The sequence below is a fragment of the Podarcis cretensis genome (assembly GCF_951804945.1).
Source record: "Podarcis cretensis genome assembly, chromosome: 4".
Lineage (NCBI taxonomy): Eukaryota > Metazoa > Chordata > Lepidosauria > Squamata > Lacertidae > Podarcis > Podarcis cretensis.
The window spans coordinates 13,267,302-13,292,825 of record NC_137173.1 but is presented as its reverse complement, the minus strand read 5'-3'; the positions used below and the strand labels follow the sequence as shown (position 1 = coordinate 13,292,825).

General features: G+C 45.5%; 1 protein-coding gene across 25 annotated transcripts in view; it reads left to right on the top strand.

Annotated features, from left to right (window-relative positions):
* DLG2 (discs large MAGUK scaffold protein 2) overlaps positions 1-25,524 on the top strand; it is an 874,668-nt gene that overhangs the window by 318,030 nt on the left and 531,114 nt on the right. Inside the window, exon 1 of one of the 25 annotated variants that reach the window (XM_079973430.1) lies at positions 23,732-23,881. The exons of the other annotated variants lie outside the window; for them this stretch is intronic. Coding sequence (XP_079829556.1) covers positions 23,747-23,881 — 135 coding nt within the window. The 5' untranslated portion in view covers positions 23,732-23,746. Of the gene's footprint in view, positions 1-23,731; positions 23,882-25,524 lie in introns of those variants that run through there. 25 annotated transcript variants of the gene reach the window in all.

Below are 25,524 nucleotides of genomic sequence, written 5' to 3'. Positions count from 1 at the left end.
CTTAACTGCCAGGGGTCCTTTACCTTTATGACATCAACAAGACTTCACATTGATTCCAATGGGTCTGTTCTAAGGATGACTAAGTCTGGGTTCACGCTGGAACAAGCATTTAAAAATTAAAGCACAGAGCACACAACATTAGAAAGAAAAAAAAAACCCATATCTTCCTCCTTGTCTTCTACAGTATTGTGGTGGATATATTACTTTGATGCTCAAGTTGTTGAACTCCCTGGAAAGATAAATAACTTTGATCTCTTTAAAATAGTGATATGAGGCTCATGCCCATGATTATTAAAAACATTTCAGGGATTAAAAATAGCTGCAAATTTGATTTCATTCTACAGAGTGACCATCCTAATAATATTGCTTCTCCGGAGTAGGAAGGGTGTGTCGTAATTTACACTGGCACCTGTTGTTTTCCTTTTGAATTGGGAATCGTACAGTAGTGCCAGCTCCAAGACAGACTGTGCCTTAAAGAGATCTCTGTAGCACCTGGCTGCTTGGAATTAATTTGTTTCATTCTGGCTGTGTTCGCATGAGCCAATGAAGACAAGAGGAGGTAAAAGCAAGCGCTACCTCCTTTGCCCCCACCTCCAACAGTGCTTTTGTTACCTTGATGCAAAAGAATGCAGGACTCCCCATGTTTCATTCTTCTCCTTCACATCTGGTAGCAAGGTGCCTGCCTTCATCATGCTGTGCTTTTCCACCTTCCCTCTGCATCCCAACGCTACTGACATTGACAGAGAACTGCAGTGTAATGATGTCATGATATGGGACAAGCTTATTTGAACGGGAGCTCCTCATCTTCCATGCATGGCAGCCATCCACCATCAAATCCCCCAATGTGCAATGCCTGTTTAGAGCACTGAACGTTGAGTAGTTTGATAGCAAGTACAAACAACACCCAGTTGCATGGGAGCCGAGCTTGCCTCCTGCTTTCATTTAAAACTGCACTCACTGTTCTTCCTTTTTGGACATCCACTTGAGCAGTGCTTGCCCTTAGGAGTGACAGCAGGAAGCGGTGGATGGATCTTTCCTTCCCTGCAGCAGGGCAAGAGGAAGAGATGCCCGTAGGAGGAAGAGGCCAGCAGCCTGATTGCAGATCTGTCATTGCACTCCTAATGCAGGCAGAAGTGGGTTTATATTTCTCAAAACTTAATTATCCACCGTGTGGTGGTGGAGAGAAGTCTGAGAGAAAGGGTTTATCAAGTGCTCTCTCTTAATGCTACCTACAGAGATTCAGTGCTTCGTGGTGTTTTCTCTTCCCTCTGAAAAAAGCCTACTTGTTTTGCCCCTAGGCAAAACAAAAATCCTTGCAATGATCACCTGCCTGTTCCATGATGGGTGAGGGGCAGTAGGGGTACCTGCTGTATGAGAGAGACATAGAGAGAGTGGGCAGGGGGAGGGATCGATGAACTCCCCATGCCCTTTTCTTCATCCTTCTTTCCTTCTATCTTTTCATTCATCCTCTAGCTGTTTTTGGACTACAGCTCCCTTCATCCCTAGCTAGCAGGACCAGTGGTCAGGGATGATGGGAACTGTAGTCCAAAAACAGCTGGAGACCCAAGTTTGGGAAACCCAGATCTAGACCAACAAGTAGCAAGGAGTGGTTGTCAGGTGTGCGTGCAGGAGCCAGGCCCTGTGACCAGGGGCCTTCCTAAGTTTGTTCTGAAGAGGCAAGGTGTGGCCTCACAGGTGAGGCCGATTGGTAACTCACAGCACCTGGTGGCAAGACCTGGAAAGAGTTATAAGGTCAGCATTTCCCTTCAGCTCTTTGCCACAGCAACATGCTTCCTGAACCTTGAACCTTGCCTTCTTGACTCCTTGATCCTTGAACCCCTGACTTCGTTCCTCCTTGCTTCCTGACCCTCGGACCCTTGGCTTCTTGACTCCCTGCTCTCTGACCCTCGGACTCCTGGCTTCTGGACCCCTGTTCCTGCTCCCACCCTGCCATCTTGCTCCTGGTCCTGACGTCCCCTGCCAGGACTTTGATCGCCCGTGAACCGGACTGTGACAGTGGTATCCAAAAGGGCCCATTGATACATGGTTGCCCCAGGGTCCACAAAAACCTAGAGCTGCCCCTGTTTAATGGCTGCAAGTAATGATAGCTGTGCGCTGCTTCCATGGCTTTTGAATACCAGTTGCTGGAAACCACAGGAAGGGAGAGTGGTCTTGGGTTCAAATCCTGCTTGCAGGTTTCCTATAGGCATCTGGTTGGCCACTATGATTACAGGATGCTGGACTAGATGAAACATTGGCCTGATCCAGTGGGCTCTTCTAATGTTCTGATTTTCAGTCAGGACTTTTTTTTTCAGCTGGAACTCATTGGAACTCAGTTTCGGCACCTATCAGGTGGGTGCCATTGCCATTATAAGAGAACAAGGGCGTTTCAGCACCTCTTTTTCTAGAAAAATAGCATTTTTTTCCAGTATTTATTATACTGTCTAATTGTGCCCTCAAAAGAGCCCTGCTTTGCTTAATTCCATGATAAAGGCAGATGGACATTATTTAGCCAGTGGCTACATTCAGACAACTCTCCCAAATATGCAGGCGTGAATTTGATGATCATTGGCCTGTTCCTTAAACGATTCTGATGGAAGTAAAAACAAATGAAACATGAACTAACAAAAGGAAGGGAGGAGTGAGGCGAGCAATGAAGCTGTGGCTTGAATGCTGACTAATTAGCAAATACGATAAGGGAAAATTACGATGCCTTTTTCTTTCTGTCTGGTTTCAACATGGCAAATTTCTTTTCTGTATCAAAGCTGCTGTTAAGAACTCCGCTTCCAACTCATTGAAAGGATGCGTGGTTTGCCCTTTAGCTCTGCTGATAGTTACAGCATCTGAAATAACCTCAATTAATTGGATTGAACTGTCAGTGTTGTGCATGGAATAATCATCTGATTTGGCACACTTCATTACCATAGATGGATATATACGTAACCTTTTCTCAAAGTCCAAGATGGATTACTCAAACCGCCACTGTTTTGAAAAGCGGGAATTTATAATTCGATTAATATTCTTTGTAGGGTTCCAGCCATGTTGATTTCACTAGAAAATGAATCTAGGGATGTAAGAACCTGCAAGCCTACAGATGCTGCTAGACTCCGGCTCCCTTCACCTCTAACTATTGACTACACTGGATGGGGTTGATAGGAGTCCAACAATATCTGGAGGGCCACAGATTTCACATCCCTTTAATGGCTAAAAGTCATTGGGTACCCTGGGAAACCAACAGCTCCCAGTGTCCCCAGTGTTGGGGCTGCTGCCTTGGCAGCTAGCAAAGTACCAGGATGGCAGAGTGTGCGGAAATGAGAGACTGCCCATTCTCTGCTGCCACTGCAATAGCTGCAACAGTAGATAAATCTGTGGAAGGAGGAGAAGGAATACTTCACCTTGGATTACAGTCCAAGCTGGATAAGAATCACAGGAAGGTGTTGCAGTTTGAAATATTGCCTCATTTTAATGAAGGTGCCCATTTCATTTCAAGAGTAGGCAGCTAAATTTTACTCAGAGTAGGCCCATTGAAATTAATCACCATGACTATGTTGGCCCATTTATTTCCGTGTGCCCACTCTGAGTAAAACCAAGTTGAATAGGTAATTAAGAAGTTTGGCAATATCTCTACAGTGGACTTGTGGGAACCAGTTAAATATTGGGTGGGTCAGTGTGTATCTACTATACTTCCAATCTTTCCTTCTTGCTTTTATCTGTCCCACTTACCTGTTTTGTGACTCTCCCTTGTCTCATTCCTAAATTTAGATTGTACGTTTGTTCTGCTACTTTGACAAGTTCACTGGTGCTGTTATATGACCACTAGTAGCCTTTTACTCAGTGTTGCTAAGGAATTCAGAGCCATCCAAAAAACCAGTATCCCTCTAGAATCCCTCTAGAATCAAAATAGGATCCAGTTGTAGATGAAAACCATCTCAGAAACTGTCATTCAAGATTTGGTTCCAATAACTTTAGAAGTGTCCAAATGCATAGCGAACAAACAAGTTTCCAAAATAGATAGCAGGTTATTGTTAACAACATCATAAAAACATGGGTGTCTGCAGGAACTTTTATGGTGGTCTGGTGGGGCAAAGTAAAACAACGAAAGAGGAGAACAGGCTAATTTTTCTCACACCACACAAATGAGAACAGTGCCTGCACATTTTGTCCCATATCTCCAGTTCTACAAGTGCCAAAAATGTACTCTTGTTTAAAAATGAAAACTGAGACTCAAGGGATCATAGTTCATCTGTGGGTTAGGAACTCCGTGCATAAAAAAAGCTCTGCTGTACAAGCAGCAATGTACAATTGTTGGAACCAAAGTACACATCGCTTCAGACACTGTACCCAATATATTTTTCTAACAGGGGGAACAGTAGCTTTGGAAGTGTCAGTGTTCATGGGGAAAATAGCATGAAGGGAAAGACCGTGGTCAACCATTGTTGCTTTTTGCAAAAACTTTAACAAGACAGAGATGCATTCACAAATACATCTCCATCATCACTGTTAGGCCCTTAATGTTAAAGTGCTAGCTAGGAACTCTCCTGATGTGTTGGCATCACAAAATAAGCCAAACATCAGCTAACTTTTGACCAGTTCAGTCAAATCCAATTATGAGACTGTCAGTAGAGTCCACTTTAATAATCACTGAGCTATTCTGGCAGCATATTCTTTACAGGGCAGCTGCCATCTAGTGGCAGAAAATTAATCAAACTGGTGGGAGGGTGGAAATTTAAGACAAGAACCATAGAGGGTCTCTGCTTTGCAGCTCTCAGCAAAAACTCAAAAGACAAGACAATGTGATAAGTTAACATTAAAACATAACCTGCATGGGGCTGAAAGCTCTTGCCTACTGTACTTTTAAACAAATGAAGTGAAAATGAATATTCACTATTGGCTAATTTGCTTTGAGTGCCTTGGATGATGCACGTAACGGAAATGACGTTCATTGTTGGAAGCACAGCTGGTGATCTATCAAGCCAGAAACGGCCAGGAGCCAAGCTTACCCATCATAAATGGAGAATGCACTTTAAATATTCCATCCATGCCCAAAGTCAGCACTGCATGGGTGGACAGCACAGTATAATGGTAGTGTCTGAAATTCAGTTCCTTTGGAGAATCACCCAAATCTGGGCTTGTGCATATTTTATAACTGGTGCAAGGCTTATTTTCAATTAGGCTGGCTTTTGATGACCAGGTGTGGCCCCGAAGAGGGTTAGCCAATAGGATGCCCTCCACATATTAGGGACTCCAGCTTTCATCATCCCTGACCATTGCCCATGAAGGCTGGGACTGATGGGAAATATTGAACTCCTCTCTCTCTCTCTCTCTCTCTCTCTCTCTCTCTCTCTCTCTGACACTCTTCCAAGCAGACTTGTGAGATAAGCAATTAGTCCCCCCCCCCCAGTTCCTCCAATGTACTGGGGGCTATCTATTTTCTGCAGCCTTAGCCTTTGCATCTGTTGAGACCCCCGAAATCCAACAGAGCTCACTGCTGACTAAGGATGCTCAAGGAATTCAGTTTCTATGAATTCAGATGCAAATTGACCTGATTCACACCTCCCAGACAAATGTGTGCATTATAATGTAAACACCCTTGTGATACAGCTCTCTGTGTGTGTGTGTGTGTGTGTGTGTGTGTGCCACACCAAAATGTGTTAAAAATTCAGGACAGGATTCACCTACTGTAAGGACTTCAGCCTGTGCAAGAGGCTTCCCTTCTCCTCCCAGGGGTCAGGAGAAAACCCCAGAACAATATGTGGGGAAGCAGAGGGAGGATTGTTCCACCTGGCTTGCTGCAATGCTTGTGCAGATGGAACAACTGCAAAAGGGTGATGTTGAATTCCACCCTCACATTTTGGGATAAATTGCCTCTAGCATATATAGATTCCAGCCACCTCCCCCACATACCTAAAAGCCAAATCTCCAAGATGTAGCAGAGGCTGGTCTGCCATCAGCCAGCTCCTGCCTGCCTGCCTTCTAACTTATGACCAGCTGAGGCGGGGGGGGGTGTGGCTCTGGCTGTCATCTCCCCCCCTCCTTAGTCTCAGTGTTACCCTTGTAGAACTCAGCAGGGGATAAAATTAGAATGAGTTTCTTCTGCCTGCCACTGGCTCCCAGCTTTCTCCCCTACCTGGCCGAATGGACACCTGCAAACACAGCCAAGGTGGATCTTGACATGCATGCATCAAGTGTACCTGCACATTCTGCTTTTCTTCTCTTCTGCACTCCCAGTAAAGGTTGCAACCAGACCCACTCTGAAATGAAACATTGGGCTGAGCATTACTAATCCTGTTAGAAAAGAAAACAGTTCTGCTCAGTTTGCTAAGACATGCCATGATGGAGAGGTCAGGGCAGGACACGCTATTGCTGATGAAATGAACACAATATATTGTGTGTGGTGGGCAGCTCAGGCAGCAATCCTCAGTGTGGAAATAGTGTCTGCTACCTGTAACTACCAGAATATAAGAGTGTCCCTGCTTTCATTTATGAAACAATCATCTGTTATTATTATCTTTTTGTACACTGACTTTTTGACAGTGCACTCAAGATGGCTCACCGTGTTTCTCAAACTTGGGTCCTCAGCTGTTGTTAGACTACAACTCCCATGATCCCTGACCACTGATCCTGCTAGCTAGGGATGATGGGAGTTGTGGTCAAGTAATAGCTGTGGACCCAAGTTTGAGAAACACGGTTTTAAAACAATTGTTTATAGCCAAAGAGACATGATGCGAAAAGGGACCGAGAAGGGGGATGCAATATTCGGACACTTTGGTCAGTGCATGAAATAGTTCTGGAAAGGAGAGGAGAGGGAGCCAACTGGGAATTGATCCCAGCAAGGGATATAAGAAGGCACTGATTTCCACCCCCCTCCATATTCATTGCATGCAAGTGCTGTTTCTGCTCTGCTGCAGTTTGGCTTTCAATTAAAACTACATTACTCATCTTGCTATCTGCTGCGGTGAAATGTTATGTACCGTATTTTTCTGTGTATAAGACTAGGTTTTCCCCCTAAAAAATAATGTCAAAAATTAGGGGGCATCTTATACACCGATACATCTCCCCTCATTTTCTTAAATCTGAGTCCTCCCAAATAGGAGGTGTCATACATGGGGGCGCCTTATAGACGGAAAAATACAGTAATTAATAATCATTATATTATCACAGACCATTCATTTCAGAGCAAATGTGGGTGTGGGAATCAAGAATGAATTGTTACATGTTGTTTGTGGACTGAAAACAACAACATTAAATACTGGCCGTATTTGCTGGACATGGGACAAATAAGTGAACTTGGGCAGTTTCCACTCCCAATTCTGTTTTTGTCAGAATGCATGGGCATCCCTAATCTATGCTGATCCAGTGCTGCTTCACATAGCATTCTGATGCAGACAGGTGGAATTTTCACTGGCAACTTCATTTCTGGGAGTGAGAGAGCCAAATGGGAATTGAAAACTAGGGTTATGGAAATGAGGAAGCCAATTGGGAATGGACCCCTCTGAGCCAATAGATGAGGCCTTGCTGTCTCGCTTCTCCCACGGTCACAGTCAGGTAGAATGGACACCAACAGATGCAGTTCCCAGAGGAGAGGATCCCAGACTCACGGTTTCACCGCTGCGTTGGATACAGTTTGCCGGAACTGTCAGTGACAGACACAGTTCTGAAATGGGCAGATCCAAATGGCAGTTGGCCATTGGTGGGCTTACGGAGGTTAAGCCCAGCTTTTCATGTGGGAGCCCCACTTACATAAGCCCCCACACCAGATTTCTCATTTCAGCAACCAATGCCTCTTACGCAGAAGACATTATCCAACATGATGAAGCAGCACAGACAGAAGGTATTTTGGAACGCTGTAAAAATATAACCGCATTTTAAGACTCTCATTACCATCAAATAGGACCAGATGGTTAGCAAATACTGAATTTGCAAAAGTTTTTTTAATTAAAAAAAAGAAAAAGCCACGACCAACTATAACTTCAGGAGTAAAGTTTCTAGAACTGTCACAGGAAATACACTATATAGGTATGTTGCAGGAAGCATAGCGGAGAAAAATATTGAAAGAGAGAGAGAAATAAGGAAAGAAAAAGAAAGAAAGAAAGAAAGAAAGAAAGAAAGAAAGAAAGAAAGAAAGAAAGAAGAGAGTTATGATCTACCAAAGGGCATGCTCTGCAAATGTCAGAGATGGGAAAATACACTTTGCCATCGGTTTAATAGTGAAAGGAAACAAGAGGTTGTTTCTCAGATATGAAACAGGAGACAGTGCGATTGCTAAAGGGGTGATGTGCTCAAGGAAGTAAGTATGAAAGGGACTTCTAAAACTACTTGCCAACTTGCTAGGATCGGTACTGATTAAGTGCTGATAGTTATATGGAAAATGCTCATCTGCACTTCCAAGCCGTGTATAGGAGCTTCTAGTTTGAAATCCAGAGTTTTTATCATTTTGTGCATTTGGTATGGAGATTAAGTGCTTATAAAAAAATGCGGTTATTAAAATGCAACCCAAAACAGCATGAGTCACATATTCCTATATGATTTAAATATTTTATATACAGTATATATAGTCAGGTCATTAGTTCATGTAGTCCTAGACTCTTGACTTTGATCAGAGCCTGACCATGCAAAGGGTGTGTGTGTGTGTGTAATCGACTAAGTGGGGAAGTCTGTCTGAGGCTGTAGCCTAAGTTCCCAACCTTGTGCCTCCAGCTGTTTTTGGACTACAATTCCCATCATCCCTTGCCACTGGTCTTGCTAGTCAGGGATGATGGGAGTTGTAGTTCAAAAACAGCTGGAGGCACAAGGTTGGGAAACACTGGCCTAAGGGACACACTTTTCTTAAGGTCTAGTTTGCTTGGGCTCCTCATGATCCAGAGGGTTGGTGCTACAGCTGGATACTGGAGGCCCTGGTCAGAGACTCTCCTTTACAGCTGGTGAGATCTGGCTGTTAGCTGGCCAGTGTGGGAAATAATAATAATAATAATAATAATAATAATAATAATAATAATAATTTGTTTATACCCCACCCTCCCCAGCCAAGACCGGGCTCAGGGCGGCTAACACCAGGTATAAAAACAATTGATTGAAATACAACTTAAAAACAAGATTAAAATACAACATTAAAATGCAGCCTCATTTCAAATCAAAAACTTTTTGGGGGATGAAAACATCAAGTCTTCACCAAGGCCAACTATCCAGACTGGTCCTACATGGGCCAGAAAAAAGCCAGGGAAGTCCCCAAATAGGAGTTCCATCACAGAAGGAGAAAGGAAAAAGGAAAGAGGGGGAGGGGATCAAGTTGATTCCAAGCCGAAGGCCAGGTGGAACAACTCTGTCTTGCAGGCCCTGCGGAAAGAAATCAGATGCTGGACTAGACAGACCATTGATTCATGCCATCCAGTGCTGGATTTATGTATAAGCTAAACCAGCTATAGCTTAGGGCCCTACTCTCTTGGGGGCCCAAAAACAATTAAAGGGAAAAAAACCTGGATGTACATTTCCAAAATATAAGATAAAAAAACAAATAAAATAAAACCTACATACAACAACAGTGTTTTGTGTTGTGTACATATTTTGTTATGTGCAAATGTCTTGAGATACCTATTAGGTCCATAAATTACCATATAGCATATATTCAACACAAAAAACAGCGACAATTTGTTGTTGACAAAGGACAGCTGGACATATAAAGGACCCCATTACCTTCAGTTGCTTAGGGCCTCATCAAACCTAAATCCGGCCCTGATGCCATCAAAGGTGTTTTTAATGTGTCACAAGCTTTTATATAGAGAAAATACACATGATGTAGCACAGGCACAAAATGTCATGATGTAGCACAGGCACCGGACTATCAGTAACAGATTAGCTCTCAACTGGAAGGATGTGCCCTAACTGCAACTTTTCCCTCACCTGTAGCTGGGCATCTGAGTGTTTCATAGAAGTGACAGGCCAATTGTATTAATTGCATGCAAGTAGAATATGAAAATGAGTCACAGCAGCCCTCTGGCTTGTGATGCATCTGTAACGTGGTCCTGCGTGCTGCTGAACAAGCTTCATCCACCCTTGCTACGGCTAAAAATTAGGTGCTTGAAAGTCTCACTGTTTTCCCCATGCACATAACATATGATATGAAGTCTTGATAGCTGGCTGGCTGGCTGCTGGTTGCAAACAGTGGGGTTGCAAACAGTTCAACTAGCTGAGCAGCCACCCACCTTGGATTCTTAGCAAATGGGATTGGGGAGGAACAATGGGCTCACCCCGCTTGTCCCATGCCCAGAAAGCGAGGGTGCAAGTGGTTTTTCCATTTGACTCACCACTTACCCGAGAAAACCCACTCTTTATCACTGAATCAGAGTTGCGTGGCGAGTTCCCGCCTCCCCCCAGTGGAACTAAAGACACATGACACAATTATTTAAGGTTAATGGGCTAAATATGGCCACAACTTTATTGGTTACAGGTGATGAGCGGTATTGGCTTAGGCATTGGTCCTAACCGACTATTCGGCTTCAGCCCATCCGATTGAAGTCCGGGAAGGGTTAACCACCAGTAGGGGGAGTCCTGCTGATGCACATCAACTCGGACCCCCCCCCCCAGGGTCACCGCTCGGGGGTGTGCCTTAGGCCCTCACCTCCATAGGCTTCGGACAGGGCCATGCCCCATGAAGGAGCTGGAAGCGGCAAAAGAGGGAGATCCCCGGCTGTGCCTGCATTAAATAGAGCAGGCCACGCCCCCCGGGCCAGCCGGTTGGCTGTCCAGGGGATGACATGACTGGGGATTCCCTCTATCGTGCAGAGGGGGGCGTGAAGCCCTCAACCCTACCTCCTTTCGAAGGCAGAAGTGGTTCAAGCATCAACGCATGGGAAACCTGACCAACGTTTGCTCAATCAGTGGGTTTTCCCCGGGGGAAAGCGGCAAGACAAGCGGCAGCATGGACAAGCCTGGAGAGGAGAGACTCACCAACAAAGGTGCAGAGGCTAGAAAGTACAGCATACTATTAGAATGGGAGACGAAAGATGAAGAGGTAAAATCAGTTATGATTAAATGGGCACAAGATGTAGGTCACAACATTATGATGGAAGATTGGGAAAAATTATGGAAAACTGACTTAAAATTTACAGATTGTTCCCTATTGAAGGAGAATTACATGAAGATGATGTACAGATGGTACACAACACCAGTGCAGTTAGGGAAAATGTACAAAACTAGTTCAAATATATGTTGGAAGTGTAAGGAAAAAGAAGGGACATTTTATCATATGTGGTGGGATTGTAAGGTTATTAAAATAATTTGGGAAATGATATACAACGAATTGAAGAAAATGTTCCATTTAACATTTGTTAAAAAACCTGAAGCATTTTTATTAGGGATTGTAGGGAAAGATCTGCCAAAAAAGCTGAAAAACATCTTCATGTATGCGACAACGGCGGTGAGAGTTCTGGTAGCACAAGGATGGAAGACTGAAGAAACCCCAACTAAAGAATCATGGCAAGAAAAATTGATGGACTATGCAGAACTGACATACAAGCTACGGGACAAGGATAACTGTGACTTTAAAGATGAATGGGAACCCTTTACAAAGTATTTGAAGACACAACAAAGTGAACTGGACTCCTTGGCTGCTTTTGAATAAACATTCACAAACTTTTTTATTGATAATAATCAGCTAAATAGTTTGAGGATTTATACAACTGTGTAACATGCAGAAAACGGCATTTTTCGAGAAATCAAAGACTGGAACTGAAGGAAGTCGGGGGGTGGGTGTGGGTGGGTTCTGTAGGGGGAAGGAGGGGGAGGGAGGGAGGGAAAAGTGGGGGGAATAAGGATGATATGTTTCTGGATAATATGTTTTGTTTTAATTTTGAATAAAAAGTTATTTTTTAAAAAAAGAAAAGAAAGGAAAAAGAAAGTGCTCTTTCCATCCAAGTCACAATAGGGTACCTAGGTAAAAGGTAAAGGGACCCCTGACCATTAGGTCCAGTCGTGACCGACTCTGGGGTTGCGGCACTCATCTCACTTTATCGGCCGAGGGAGCCGGCGTACAGCTTCTGGGTCATGTGGCCAACATGACTAAGCCGCTTCTGGCGAACCAGAGCAGCGCACAGGAACACCGTTTACCTTCCCGTCGGAGTGGTACCTATTTATCTACTTGCACTTTGATGTGCTTTTGAACTGCTAGGTTGGCAGGAGCAGGGACCGAGCAATGGGAGCTGATCCCATCATGGGGATTCGAACCGCTGACCTTCTGATCGGCAAGCCCTAGGCTCTGTGGTTTAACCCACAGCGCCACCTGTGTCCCTAGGAAGCTACTTTATGCTGGAGTCAAACCATTGTTCCATCTAGCTCAGTACTGTCGACACTTACTGTCAGGGCATGCCAGTGTCTTTACCTGCTCAACCTGGAGATGCCAGGAATTGAACATGGAACCTTCTGCATGCACATCAAATGCTCTAAGTTATGGCATTTCCCCTAAAACCAATGTGGGCTAAGAACTAAAAAGCAAAGTATGTTCTAGCAGATCTTTTCCCCCGCCACTTTGTGAGTGGGGCTTGGCTGGTGGAAGATTCAGAGCATGCAACTCGGGCGGAAGCAACTCAGGTGTCTTGCTATACGTTCAGGCTCTTTGCAGGGAATCCAGAATGTATGTAAAATGTGCTCTTCTGAATGCCTACCTGTTGTCCTCCCTTTGAAGCCACCAAAGGACTAATCGGTGTGTGTGTCCCAGAAATCATCTCCTGTATTTTCATCTGCCCCAACAAGAATAGCCATTTCACCATCATTTTAACCATTTTCATCTTCGCTTTCAACACATGCACATCTACATCTCTCTGTTAACCAGCATTGCTAAGGCCACTTTGACCCAGACATTCATCTGTGGTCTCATTCACTCTCTCTCCCTTGAGATGACTGATTCTTTTGTGGCTGACTTTAATAGGAAAGTGATTGGTGTCAAATGTACAATCCTTTAGCTCTGGTGAGATAAAAGCTGAAAGTGGATGCGCCGCCTTCCGAGCAAAATGTCTCTCGTTTATTGTGGATTTTTATTTACGACCTGCTTTTTCTTCCATTCCTACCATGTGTGTATTATTTTGCTGGTACTTTCAAGAGAATGGAACCTGTTGTGCTTTTTGTGAACAATATGGGGGCAGCAGTTCTGCCAGAACCTTTGACACTGAGGAAGGGTTGCCAGCTTTCAATTAGCCTCTTTCACAGGAGCCTGCTGAACAGGTGATAATGTTTTTGTTCATTGCCAGGGATTGGGAATCTGCGGCCTTCTGGATGTTGCCAGACCACAGCTCCCATCATTTGCCATGCTAGCTGAGGCTGGTGGGAGTTGGAGAAGGCTTCTTTAGGCATTGCTTTCTGCTCAGGTTGTTTCATGTCAAATAAGGGTAATTCTGCAATAGTGATACAAGGTTTGATGAATGGGCAAACAACTCCCCGCAAACCTCCACTTTTACACAATAAAATATTTTTGTTTCTTTGACCTACACTGGCTCCCAGTACGTTTCCCAGCACAATTCAAAGTGTTGGTGCTGACCTTTAAAGCCCTAAACGGCCTTGGTCCACTATACCTGAAGGAGCGTCTCCACCTCCATCGTTCTGCCCAGACACTGAGGTCCAGCACCGAGGGCCTTCTGGCAGTTCCCTCACTGTGAGAAGCCATGTTACAGGGAACCAGGCAGAAGGTCTTCTCAGTAGTGGCACCCACCCTGTGGAACACCCTCCCACCAGATGTCAAAGAGAAAAACAACTACCAAACTTTTAGAAGACATCTGAAGGCAGCCCTGTTTAGGGAAGCTTTTAATGTTTAATAGGTTATTGTATTTTAGTGTTCTGTTGGAAGCTGCCCAGAGTGGCTGGGGAAACCCAGCCAGATGGGCGGGGTATAAATAATAAATGATGATGATGATGATGATGAGTTAGACACACCCTCCCCCAATGAATTCTCTTCCCCAAAGCATTATAATTGGAAGGATCATGGATTAAGAACATAAGAACATAAGAAGATATTGCTGGATCAAAGCCAATGGTTCACCCTGTCCAGCATCTTATTCTCACAATGGCCAGCCAGATGCCCTTGGGAAACCCACAAGCAAGATTTCTACACAAGAGTAATCAATGAATGAATAGATTTGCAAGAAAATGTGACCCAAGTTACCTCTCTCCATCCCTACTCAGGTGAAATGTTTCGTTAATTTGGCACCCAATATCCATTGAGATATTTGGCAGGGGAGAATTCTGTAAAATAAATAAATAATTTGAGGGGGGAACAGTTGAATTGGACCATATTAGAATTGGCGTTTGGAGGGCTGTAGCGCAGAGGTTTGACGCAGAAGGTCCCTTGGCATCTCCAGGTAGGCCAGTCTGAAAACACAGAGAACTGCTGCCATTCCGTGTAGGGTAGCCAATACTGAACCAGGTGAACCAGCGGATCTGACTCAGTGTAGTGCAGCCTCTTGGATTTCTGTGTAATGACTGACAGCAGAATCCTAGCCTTGTCTCTCCAGAACTAAGTCTATTGGATTAGGTGGGGCTTACTCCCAGGTAAGTGGGCTTAGGGTTGCAACCTGCGTGCATCTTCAGCAGCTTATTATTAAATAGAGCAAACAAACAAACAAGGAATTGCCTCTTCGATGCCTCCTACTATTTCACGTAATATTCCTTAGCCCTCCTCCTAAGTCTTCTTACTCCAGCACCTTACTATGGTCAGTCTCTACAACTAAGCAGCCTTCATGATGTAGAATCTGAGCGTTCTGAAGGGATCGCTATTCCCCCCAAGACCTAAGGGAAGAGTTTATACCGAGCTACGATCTGTAAGCAGAATGCATTTCAAAAAGAAAAATAGCAAAGACTTCGGGTGAATTATCTGCATTGAGCTCCCGTCTGCGATCATTTGTGTTCCTTTAGCTCCTTCACCTGGTGAAAAATGCAATAGTCAGAAATGGACACATTCCAGGCTCTGCGCAGACCAATTTTTCTCACTATCCTTGCCGCTGCATCATAAAAGGCATTTCTTTGGGGAAATAAGATTTAATGTTTCTATTAGGCTGTCAAAGAGGAAAGAAAGAGAATTACAAATTAAACCGGGAGTTGATTTCTGTGAAGAGCTACATGTTTCACCGGCTCAGAGCTCCAAAGACAACCAAACAAATACAGTAGCTGCGGTCTTGTACCCACTTTCCTGTAACCGCCATTGAATTAATTGGGCATTGCTGCTACTGTAAGTAAACATACATACATAAGCAAGGCTGGCTTATGATTTTTTGTGGCTTGAGACCAAACAGAACATGGTGTCCCTCCGCCGCTGCCTCTTCTGCAGCCCCTGCCTGCTACCACCTCTCTTCTGTCTTCTCTGCAGCCCCCCTGCACTGAAGGGGGCAGGAGAATAAAAGGGGGCCAGGGGCCTCCTTTTCCCGCACTCCTAGTAAAATCCCTTAGAAGAAACTTTAATTTCATGTAAAATGATTTGTTAGGAACTGGGCTGAGGAGGAATACTGGAGACCACCTCCCCATCCTGACCCACCCCCCCCCCCCCAGGAAGAGGAAAACAGTTTAGATTTACAAAAGGAGTTTGAGGGAGGTCACAGCTCTGTTAGGATATAGTTCCGTTCCACCTTTAGAAAAGGCACGTGGAGTTGTTGTGTGTCACATGTCTGTTTACTTCCAGCGCAGTCTGCTGGGAACTTCTGTCGTATACAGCTTTTGCCTATGCTGTTTGCTTGGACATGAAGGGAAGCAGACATGTTTTTTCCTTTGTCCTGCTGCTGAATAAATGCTTGTAAATATGCTTACATATGCCTCTGTCCGCTACTTCTGTTGTGAAGAGTTCTTATCTCTGCTGGCTTGCGTGCTCAGTCCCTAAAGGTCTCTGAGGCTTGAGTCGCAGTCTTGATGCTGTTCTGAGAACTGGAGTTCGCCCGGCTGCCGTCCGGAGGGCTGGAGCCAGCTGGGGGCCTGCCAATTGCCCCCGTCTCCCCGGACACATCCCATCAAGCTCAAACACAGATGAGGGGGAAAGTTAGGAAATAATGGGAGAGGAGGAGGTGGGAACAGAACAGCAGCTGGCTGACCCGGTGTCTTTAGAAAGCATTCCAGACCACCACCACCCATCTCCCAGAACCCAGCGAGCCTTAAAAGTAGAAGAGCAAAGAGCTTGAAGACAGAGGGCACGTAGCAGCACCCATAGAATGATGATGATCACCCATAGTGATGAATGAGGAAGTGGGAGAGACGGAGTGTGTGTGGAGATTCACTTGGGACAGTGCCATTATCCAAGAGGCTGGGTTCTATAGCCACTCTCTGTAATACTTAAATATTTTTTTTTAAATAATATTTTATTAAGATTTTTAAATACCAATGCAAAATTAGTAAACAATGTAACATATTTCATAACATAGTTTCATAACTTCTTTGGCCTCCCTCACGTCTCCCACTCCCACTTACATCATTATAAATTTTTGCCAGCAATTTATCAACTTGTTTGCGTTCTTATGTCCTGCTCGTTTAAATATAATTAATAATTCTCCAAAAAATTTATATTTTCCTCAATCTCACTTATCATCCTAATTCCAACTATTTTAGTGGTGCTCAATTGTTTGTGATCTAGCATCCTTATTAACATTCAACCAAATTACAATATTTTTGTAGGTAAATCTTGAATTTCTTCCAATCTTCTTCAACCCTCTCCTCTCCCAGGTCTCGGATCCAAGAGGCTGGGTTCTATAGCCACTCTCTGTAATACTTAAATAAAAAAGGATGGTAATAAACTTTTCCTTGTCTTTATACTTTCCTGGGTGACCAGCTGGGAGCTGCTGACAGCATCCTGACATTATTTTTATCTGACAAAAGTTGGCAGGGATGTCTCACCTGATTAATTACATGGGGGCATCAGTTTCTGTTCATTTATGCAGGTGACGCACAATAAATACCTTGGAACATACCTAGATTAAATGACCCCCCCCATACCAGACCATCCAAGTGTCCCTATTTTCCAGGGACAGTCCCAGATTTACAGAAGCCATCCCAATTTCTGATTTGATCCTGGAATATCCTGCTTTTAGTTAGGACATCCTTATTTTCATTGGAGAAATGTTGGAGGGTATGCCATACAAAAAGTTTCTCTGAGATCGTATCAGGGTGGATTTCAGGGTGGGTGGGTGGAAGAGAGGAAACACCTCCTGGAGTCTTAAGAGTTGTGTAGATGAGTGGATTTCAGCAGGTATTATCTGCATGAGAACCTACATCAGCAGATGTAGTTTGCAGAAGTTCTTTCCTCTTTGACATCTCACCACTTGAGTGGGCTACTTCATGTTTGCATCAAGTGAGGACATGGGCTGTTGTAGCCTTAGCAAACCAGTCTTGGCCTAGCACCACAAAGGAATTTTTCACGTAAGCTGATGCCATCTCAAAGGCAGCATTTTTCTACTGAGTCAGCTCACATCTTTGTCTGACAGTGATAAATTGTGGAGCAATCAAGGGATGGGCTGAGATCTATGAATCAGCAGTCTCTCCTTACTAGAAAATGCTTTCATTATCGTGGCTTCCTACGAAGCACCATGAGAAATGTAGACTGTGGGTGATGCTGTGCCTATATTAGTCGGCTATCCAGTTTTGACGTGGAAATGTCATAGGACTGCTCTTCTTTTATTTTCTCTGCCATAATTCCTGTGCCTCTCAACAGGTAAAGCCATCCCATGCTTTGCAATGCACTTTAAGAAAAGACCATTCCCTAGTAGATGTCTCTGTGCCATGCACATATTAAACACAGATCCCTGGAAGAAAAGGTCAACCTATGAGAGTTCAGACTTGCGCTTAGTGATTTTCCACACCTGTCGGTCTGGTTGTGCATAGCTAGCCTGGCAGATCCATGTTTTAACTGATTTTAATATTGTGTTTTTAAATTGTTACAACCTGCCCTGGGACCCCATGGTGAAGGGTAGATGATGGTGATGATGATTTATGACGATGATGATGATTCTATATGTATTAGCTTGGATCCTAAGATAACTCAAACTTCATGAAAACAAAGTTGAGTGCACCTCTGTCTGATTTTGGAAAATTCATGCCTCCCATATTGTGTTGTTCGGAGACATCACCTTGCCAACAAAGCTCTGTATAGTTAAAGCTATGGTTTTCCCAGTAGTGATGTATGGAAGTGAGAGCTGGACCATAAAGAAGGCTGCTCGCCGAAGAATTGATGCTTTTGAATTATGGTGCTGGAGGAGACTCTTGAAAGTCCCATGGACTGCAAGAAGATCAAACCTATCCATTCTGAAGGAAATCAGCCCTGAGTGCTCACTGGAAGGACAGATCCTGAAGCTGAGGCTCCAATATTTTGGCCACCTCATGAGAAGAGAAGACTCCCTGGAAAAGACCCTGATGTGGGGAAAGATGGAGGGCACAAGGAGAAGGGGATGACAGAGGCCGAGATGGTTGGACAGTGTTCTCAAAGCTACCAGTATGAGTCTGACCAAACTGCGGGAGGCAGTGGAAGACAGGAGTGCCTGGCGTGCTCTGGTCCATGGGGTCACAAAGATTCAGACACAACTAAACGACTAAACAACAACAACCACAGTTCAGGAAGGCCCCCTGATGCCCCCCTGGGTGAGGCTTTTTGGAGGGCTGCATGTGGCTTCAGGAGGGATGAGGGAACTGGGTGCTTCCCTTCTGTGAACTTTCTTAAATTAACTGTCCTTAGGATCCAAATCCACGCCTTGTAAATGCGAGTGTTGCCAATTGGACAAGGAAGAAAACCAGCCCTATTGTACTCCTGTATCTTTTGCAAAGAGTAGATATATATAAAAATGAGCAGACAAAGCATTGCATTACATTGCTATCTGCTAGTTGCCGCACAGCCAGCTGCTGCTAAAGAGGCAGCCACAGGAGATGAGTGCAAAAGCTGGTGAAGCTAGGAAAGTTGAGAACTGCGGAATGAACAAAGGAGACATTTTTGGGGCTCTAGCAGGTGCAGATTTACCCCTATCTGCACAAGGACAGAGTGGAGCCATGCATTGTGGGCTTCTTAGCACCACTTCAGTCTACCCACCAAGCCGCCATTTGTTTCAGTTCAGGATTAGCTAGTCGCTGTCTGGTGACTGAATGGGAATTTTGGGAAGGGAACCATAGATTTCCAGTTGTGGAGGTGGAGGCTTTTCCCTGCTCCATATTAATAACACAGTGGGTGGTGCTAACTGGTTGACCTTAATTCAGTCAACCTGCAACATGGCAGGTTCTTAGCCACCCTCTTAAGTACCCTGAGCCACATTCGTCCAGCCTACCTATCGTTGCTGGTTATCTCAAGAAGTGGAGAGGGCACACTTCTTGCAAGAGGTTGAGGCTTGCTGCCACTGAATGCTGGTCTGTATGGGTGGTGGTTAACAGGTGATGCCAGGCGTAGATTGGCTTTTGTTGATTTAACCCAGGCTTCCTCAAATTTGGCCCTCCAGATGTTTTTGGCCTACAACTCCCATGATCCCTAGCTAGGAAGACCAGTGGTCAGGGATGATGGGAATTGTAGTCTCAAAAACAACTGGAGGGGCAAGTTTGAGGAAGCCTGATTTAACTGCTTTGAGCCAAGGTGGCATTGCCAAAACAGGAGGCAGGGAGATTCTTCCCATTGTGCCCAAACTTGCTGGGTTTTTATCATTAAGTTGATAAACCTGGTCCTTATACCCATTGCATTTTTGCATATCTTCATCCCAGGAGGAGAATAGAACAGCAATTGGACAAATGTCTACATTGGGCCTGGTAGCTGCGACGTATTAATTGTGAATGTTGCTGTGTGTATCCAAATAGTCTCAGTGGCAACAAACTTTAATGAGACACTAATGAAGCAGTGGTGTGCTGGTCCCGGGGGGAAGGTACCGTGATCGTAGTCAGAGTTCACGAGATGAGAGGCAAGGTCCGAAACAGGGAGCCGGGCGGGGAACAGGAACGCTGGGAGGTCAGAAGCAGAAGGCTGGGCAGGGAACAGGAACGCTGGAAGGTCAGAAGCTGGGAGCCGGGCGGGAACAGGAGTGCTGGAAGATCAGAAGCAGGAGGCCGAGCAGGGAACAGGAACACTGGAAGGTCTGAAGCCAACGACGACGTTGCTCCCGCAACCTGGGACCGGGCTGACTGACCTTTATCTTCTTCTAAGGCCAGGGGCGGTCCCGGCCCCCAGGAGCCCCGCCTCCTCTGGCCTTAAGGCGAGCACTCCTCCTGGGAGCAACCAGTTCCCTTCGCCTCTCTGCCCTAAGCCTCTGTAGTTCAGGAGAGGCCAAAGGGTTACTGGGCCCCGGAGGAGGCTCACCTGTAGCCACTGAGTCCTCAAGCACCTCTGGGACAGAAGGGTTTCACCTGGTGCCTGCTCTTGAGGATCTGACACAGGTGCAGGCTCCTCAGAATCTAGGCCTTGCCCCAGTTCAGCCGGCCCTGGAGGCGGGGACTCCTGTGCAGGCTGGGATTCCTCTGGTTCAGCCTCTGAATCGGAATCCCAGGCCATCACAAGTGGCCTGGGAACTCATTAGACTGCTCTTTAACCTTTGCCACTGAGGACACAACTTTAGAAATCAAACTAACCTCACACTGCATGCAGATGATTGATATTACTGTATGTCTTTGTTCTCTTAAAGGTCAAGGTAAAGATACCCCTGCCCATATGGGCCAGTCTTGCCAAACTCTAGGATTGTGTGCTCATCTCACTCTATAGGCCGGGAGCCAGCGCTGTCCGCAGACACTTCCGGGTCACGTGGCCAGCGTGACAAGCTGCATCTGGCGAGCCAGCGCAGCACACGGAACACCGTTTACCTTCCCGCTGGTAAGCGGTCCCTATTTATCTACTTGCACCAGGAGGTGCTTTAGAACTGCTAGGTTGGCAGGCGCTGGGACCGAACGACGGGAGCGCACCCCGCCGCAGGGATTCGAACCGCTGACCATGCGATCGGCAAGTCCTAGGCGCTGAGGTTTTACCCACAGCGCCACCCGTGTCCCAAATTTTGTTCTCTTAGGTTGCTTTAAAACAACAACTTATACAGTGGTACCTGAGGTTAAGTACTTAATTCGTTCCGGAGGTCCATTCTTAACCTGAAACTGTTCTTAACCTGAAGCACCACTTTAGCTAATGGGGCCTCCTGCTGCCGCTGTGCCGTCGGAGCACGATTTCTGTTCTCATCCTGAAGCAAAGTTCTTAACCTGAAGCACTGTTTCTGGGTTAGCGGAGTCTGTAACCTGAAGTGTATGTAACCTAAAGCGTATGTAACCCGAGGTACCACTGTATTTGCCAACAACTAGACAGCAAATATTATATTCCTGGTATTTTATTTAAGCTATTTTAAGGGACACATGGACACTGCATTCCTTCAGGGCTTGTTTTAAATTCCTGATCTTTGCTCTGAAATCTTCCTCATGGAAAGGCCATGCAAAACGTCCCAGGTTCAGCCGCCAACATTCCCTGTAAAAATTGTCTAGAATGATGGGAGGTGTAGTCCAACAACATCTGAGGATACAAGGTAGAAAAACAGTGCGCCCAACGCACCCAAGAACAGCAACCAGTCATCTCTGTTCACTCCCTGCCTTTTATCATCTACCACCTGAGGCAACCACCTCACTCTTCCTAATGTTAGGGCCGGCCCTATTCCTAATATCATTTTGTCTAAACTTGAGGTGAAGGAAGAAGCCATGGGAGACTGCTGAAACTAATGCAGCTTTGAGAGCACATTCCAACCAGCAACCCTTTGATTTATGTGACAAAATATACAATGCACACTCCCAATTAGAGCCGGTTCCTTTGCCATAGGCAGCAAAAATTGGGCCCTGCTACTGGGATCTTTGTTTATGATTTCTTTATTTTTTTGTCCCTCAGTTTGCAGAAATGCATGGGTCATCAGCAAATTCCTGAGATGCATGAGAGAGAAAGCAATTGATCAGTTAAACCACTCCACTTCTATTCAGTGGCACAATAGGCCATAGCTCCCGACTGAAAACCAGGAAGCTTGTTCCTTCTACACAGGTGTGCTTATAGTGTAGGCAAAATCCAGTATATAAGAGACAGGAAAAAGGAATGCTTCCGTAGGAGAACAAACGGCTTGTGGAGCAGCAGTAGGTGAAATGTATTGCTCAGCATTAAAATCTCAGCATTCCTCAGCATTAAAAACCAGTGAGGAGTCTATAGGGTTGCCAGCTTTTTAATTCGTCCAGCTCCTGTTGCTGAAGCAGCAGCCTAATGCGCAGAAATGTAGCTGATGGAGTTTTGGCTGGCATGGCAATTTCAGGGATCAGAAAAGCGTCATCTATTCAATTTTGGTGACTCTGTGTGCTCTTCAAGGCACAGGAGCAGGGCTGGTTAAAAAAAAAAAAAAGGCTGGCAACTGTATCCCAGAAATTAGGAGACAGGAGAATTTCAAAGGGTAATTGTACTGGTTCGAGAAGTGTGAATTCAGTCACTTCTTACTGAAATGTGAACAAAACTGAGACCAATAGTGTGTCTAATGGTCAAGAAGGCAGTTTCTGCATGTGCTGCAGTGAGGGGCAGATGGGGCCAGTGAAAGTGGCCCACTTAGGAGAAGGAAAACTCTGATCCTAAACCTCTGCTGCCTTGAAAAGTCTAACAATACACAAATCTGGAGTGGGGTCCCTAAGATTGTTGGGTGGCACCTTCTAAGTCTCCTTCCGGCAACTCCTCCAGCTAAGCTGGTGGCAAACATCTTGCTCTGCTTTCCTTTGGACCAAGGTCGAGAGGGGGAAGTCTTGTCGTTTGGACAGCCCAGGACCTCCATACACACTGCCCAGGCTTGCACCCCAGGGAGGTCACTTCGGTGTTGCTATTGCTGCAGTTTGACTTCACTCCCGGAGGCGCACTCCATTGTCTCTCAAGACAGATGGATGTCAACAACAACATTAATGCAGGCATCCCCAAACTCCGCCCTCCAGATGTTTTGCGACTACAATTCTTACCATCCCTGACCACTGGTCCTGCTAGCTAGGGATGATGGAAGTTGTAGTCCCAAAACATCTGGAGGACCGAGTTTGGTGGTGCCAGCCTTAATGCCTGAATATTAGGTTCTCCGCTGTACTCATGATCATAGTAAAGATTGCACCACCAGATGTCAAAGAGAACAACAACTACCAGACTTTTAGAAGACATCTGAAGGCAGCCCTGTTTAGGGAAGCTTTTAATGTTTGATGTATTACGGTATTTTAATATTTTGTTGAAAGCCACCCAGAGTGGCTGGGGAAGCCTAGCCAGATGGGCGGGGTATAAATAAATATAATAATAATAATAATAATAATAATAATAATAATAATAATAATTGCAAAAGCATGGACCTTAAGAAAAATAAAATAAAAAAGCTACCACTTTACAAAAAAAAAGTGACCCTCCTCTTTCTATCTGAGCCTGACATACTAGAAAACATCATGCATGTTCCTCGTGTAGGATAAAAAAGGCACAGCTAAGGCAATGCAAGGGGGGTGTCCAGCATTTTGCAGTATGAACCCCCCAGATTAAACACACAGCATGGAAACTGTGCCTATTGACAGGAAAGGAATTCAGTTCCAAGTAATCTGCTTAGTAATGCACACGCCAGCTTAAGTGGTTTGTGTATTGCAGTCGTAATGGAGGAGGTGGAGGCTAGGGAAACTGTTGGGGGAGCACATAGTATTGAGAGCACTCCTTGCTGTAGTAGTAGTATCACACACCCAGCTCCGCAGATGCTCTGTGGCTTTAAAAGTGGAGCTGGTCCCAGTATTTCCCCCCCTGCCTTCCTTGCCTGGACCTAAGATGGATGCTTCTGCGGCAGCACAGCCCACAAGCCAGCTTTGCCATGCCTGGCTGTTCTGCTTCTCTTGGAAGCTGACTCCAGACAAGTCGTCAGCATTGCAGGAGCTACAGAGTGGAGACGGCAGTCCCCCCCAGGTAAGGTTCCTGTCATGAATGCAGAGCTGCTCTTTCAAGGCACACCTGCTCAGGGGGCGAAAGTGCTGAGGGTGCTGCAATGCCAAATTATGGCCCTTTTCTGTTGCGGCTTCCTCCCCCCCACCCCCCGTCGTATAAACAGAACGCAGTTCTCGGCAAGGGAGCAAAGAGTCATCTGGCTGGTGGTTGTTAAAACTTATTTCTCTGCTCAAGTTTATTGGAGGAGGGAAGTGGAGATGGAGGGGCATTGCCACCCCCGTGTTCCTGGAAGAGCTAATTGCACATGGCTGAAATCAGTACTTTTGCTTTCCTGTATAGGGCTACCTTTCGGCCTAGCAAGGTTTTGTTTGACTTTTTAAAATTAGCACAATGGGGAGAGAGAGGGCTCCTCTATCTTGAAGGCAAGCATGATGGGCTGAGATTCAACAGGTGCAGCTTCTTGCCCAAGCATATTATTTGGGGAAGTGCTTCTACCATTGTTAGATATCGGTTTGTCACAAAGTGCTTCTTTACCCTTCCTTAAGGTGGTCTAGAGACAGAAGCTTAAAAGGCCTCTGTGTGCTCCCAACCTTTGCCAAAGCAAGTTGTCTGTGGTCCTGCAACCTTTGAAGAGACTTCCCTCTTTCTTTGTAGGACCCGACAATGGACCAGAACATGACACCTGTGTATGATGCTGTATCATCACATTGTGTCATGGGTCCATGGGGAGGATAGCAGGTGCCAGTGGTGTATAAATTGAAAGAAAGAAAGAAAGAAAGAAAGAAAGAAAGAAAGAAAGAAAGAAAGAGAAAGAGCATCTTCCGCTAGGAAGACAGATGCAAAAAATCTCATTCAACTTTTCTGCAATCTCCTTATCCTTCTCTGGCACACCTTTGACTCCTTTGTCATCCAAGGCTCCAACTGCCTCCCTAGTTGCTGCTAGAGTGTATGTAACTGGGACCAGGTTATCCCTGTCCAGGGAAATCCACAGCTGGCCAACCAGCTGTAGGTGGAAATAGGCACTCCCAGCCATTGAAGTCACCTTTGCTTCTAGAGATACAGATGGCTCTAGAAGTACCCACAAGCTGTGCTCCATACAGAGGAAGGCAACTCCTTCTAGAGCAGGACGTCCTTTGAAATCCTGGACCTGAGAACCACTCCCCCACCATACCTCCATTGGGTGTTGACTGATATTGACAATGCCTCACTACAGATCCCCTGGAGACTTCTCCCAGTTGCCCAGACATATTGCCCAGACCAGTTTTGGGGATGGAGGTGAAAGTGCTATTGAATAACAGCAGTGCTTTGGGAAGGCGGGTAAATTTTACTTTTTGTGGTGGGTTCAGATTAGTGCTGGGGACACGGGTGGTGCTGTGGGTTAAACCACAGAACCTAGGACTTGCTGATCAGAAGGTCGGCGTTTCGAATCCCCGCGACGGGGTGAGCTCCCATTGCTCAGTCCCTGCTCCTGCCAACCTAGCAGTTCGAAAGCACGTCAAAGTGCAAGCAGATAAATAGATACCGCTCCACCAGGAAGGTAAATGGCATTTCCGTGCGCTGCTCTGGTTCACCAGAAGTGGCTTAGTCATGCTGGCCACATGACCCGGAAGCTGTATGCCGGCTCCCTTAGCCAATAAAGCGAGATGAGTGCCGCAACCCCAGAG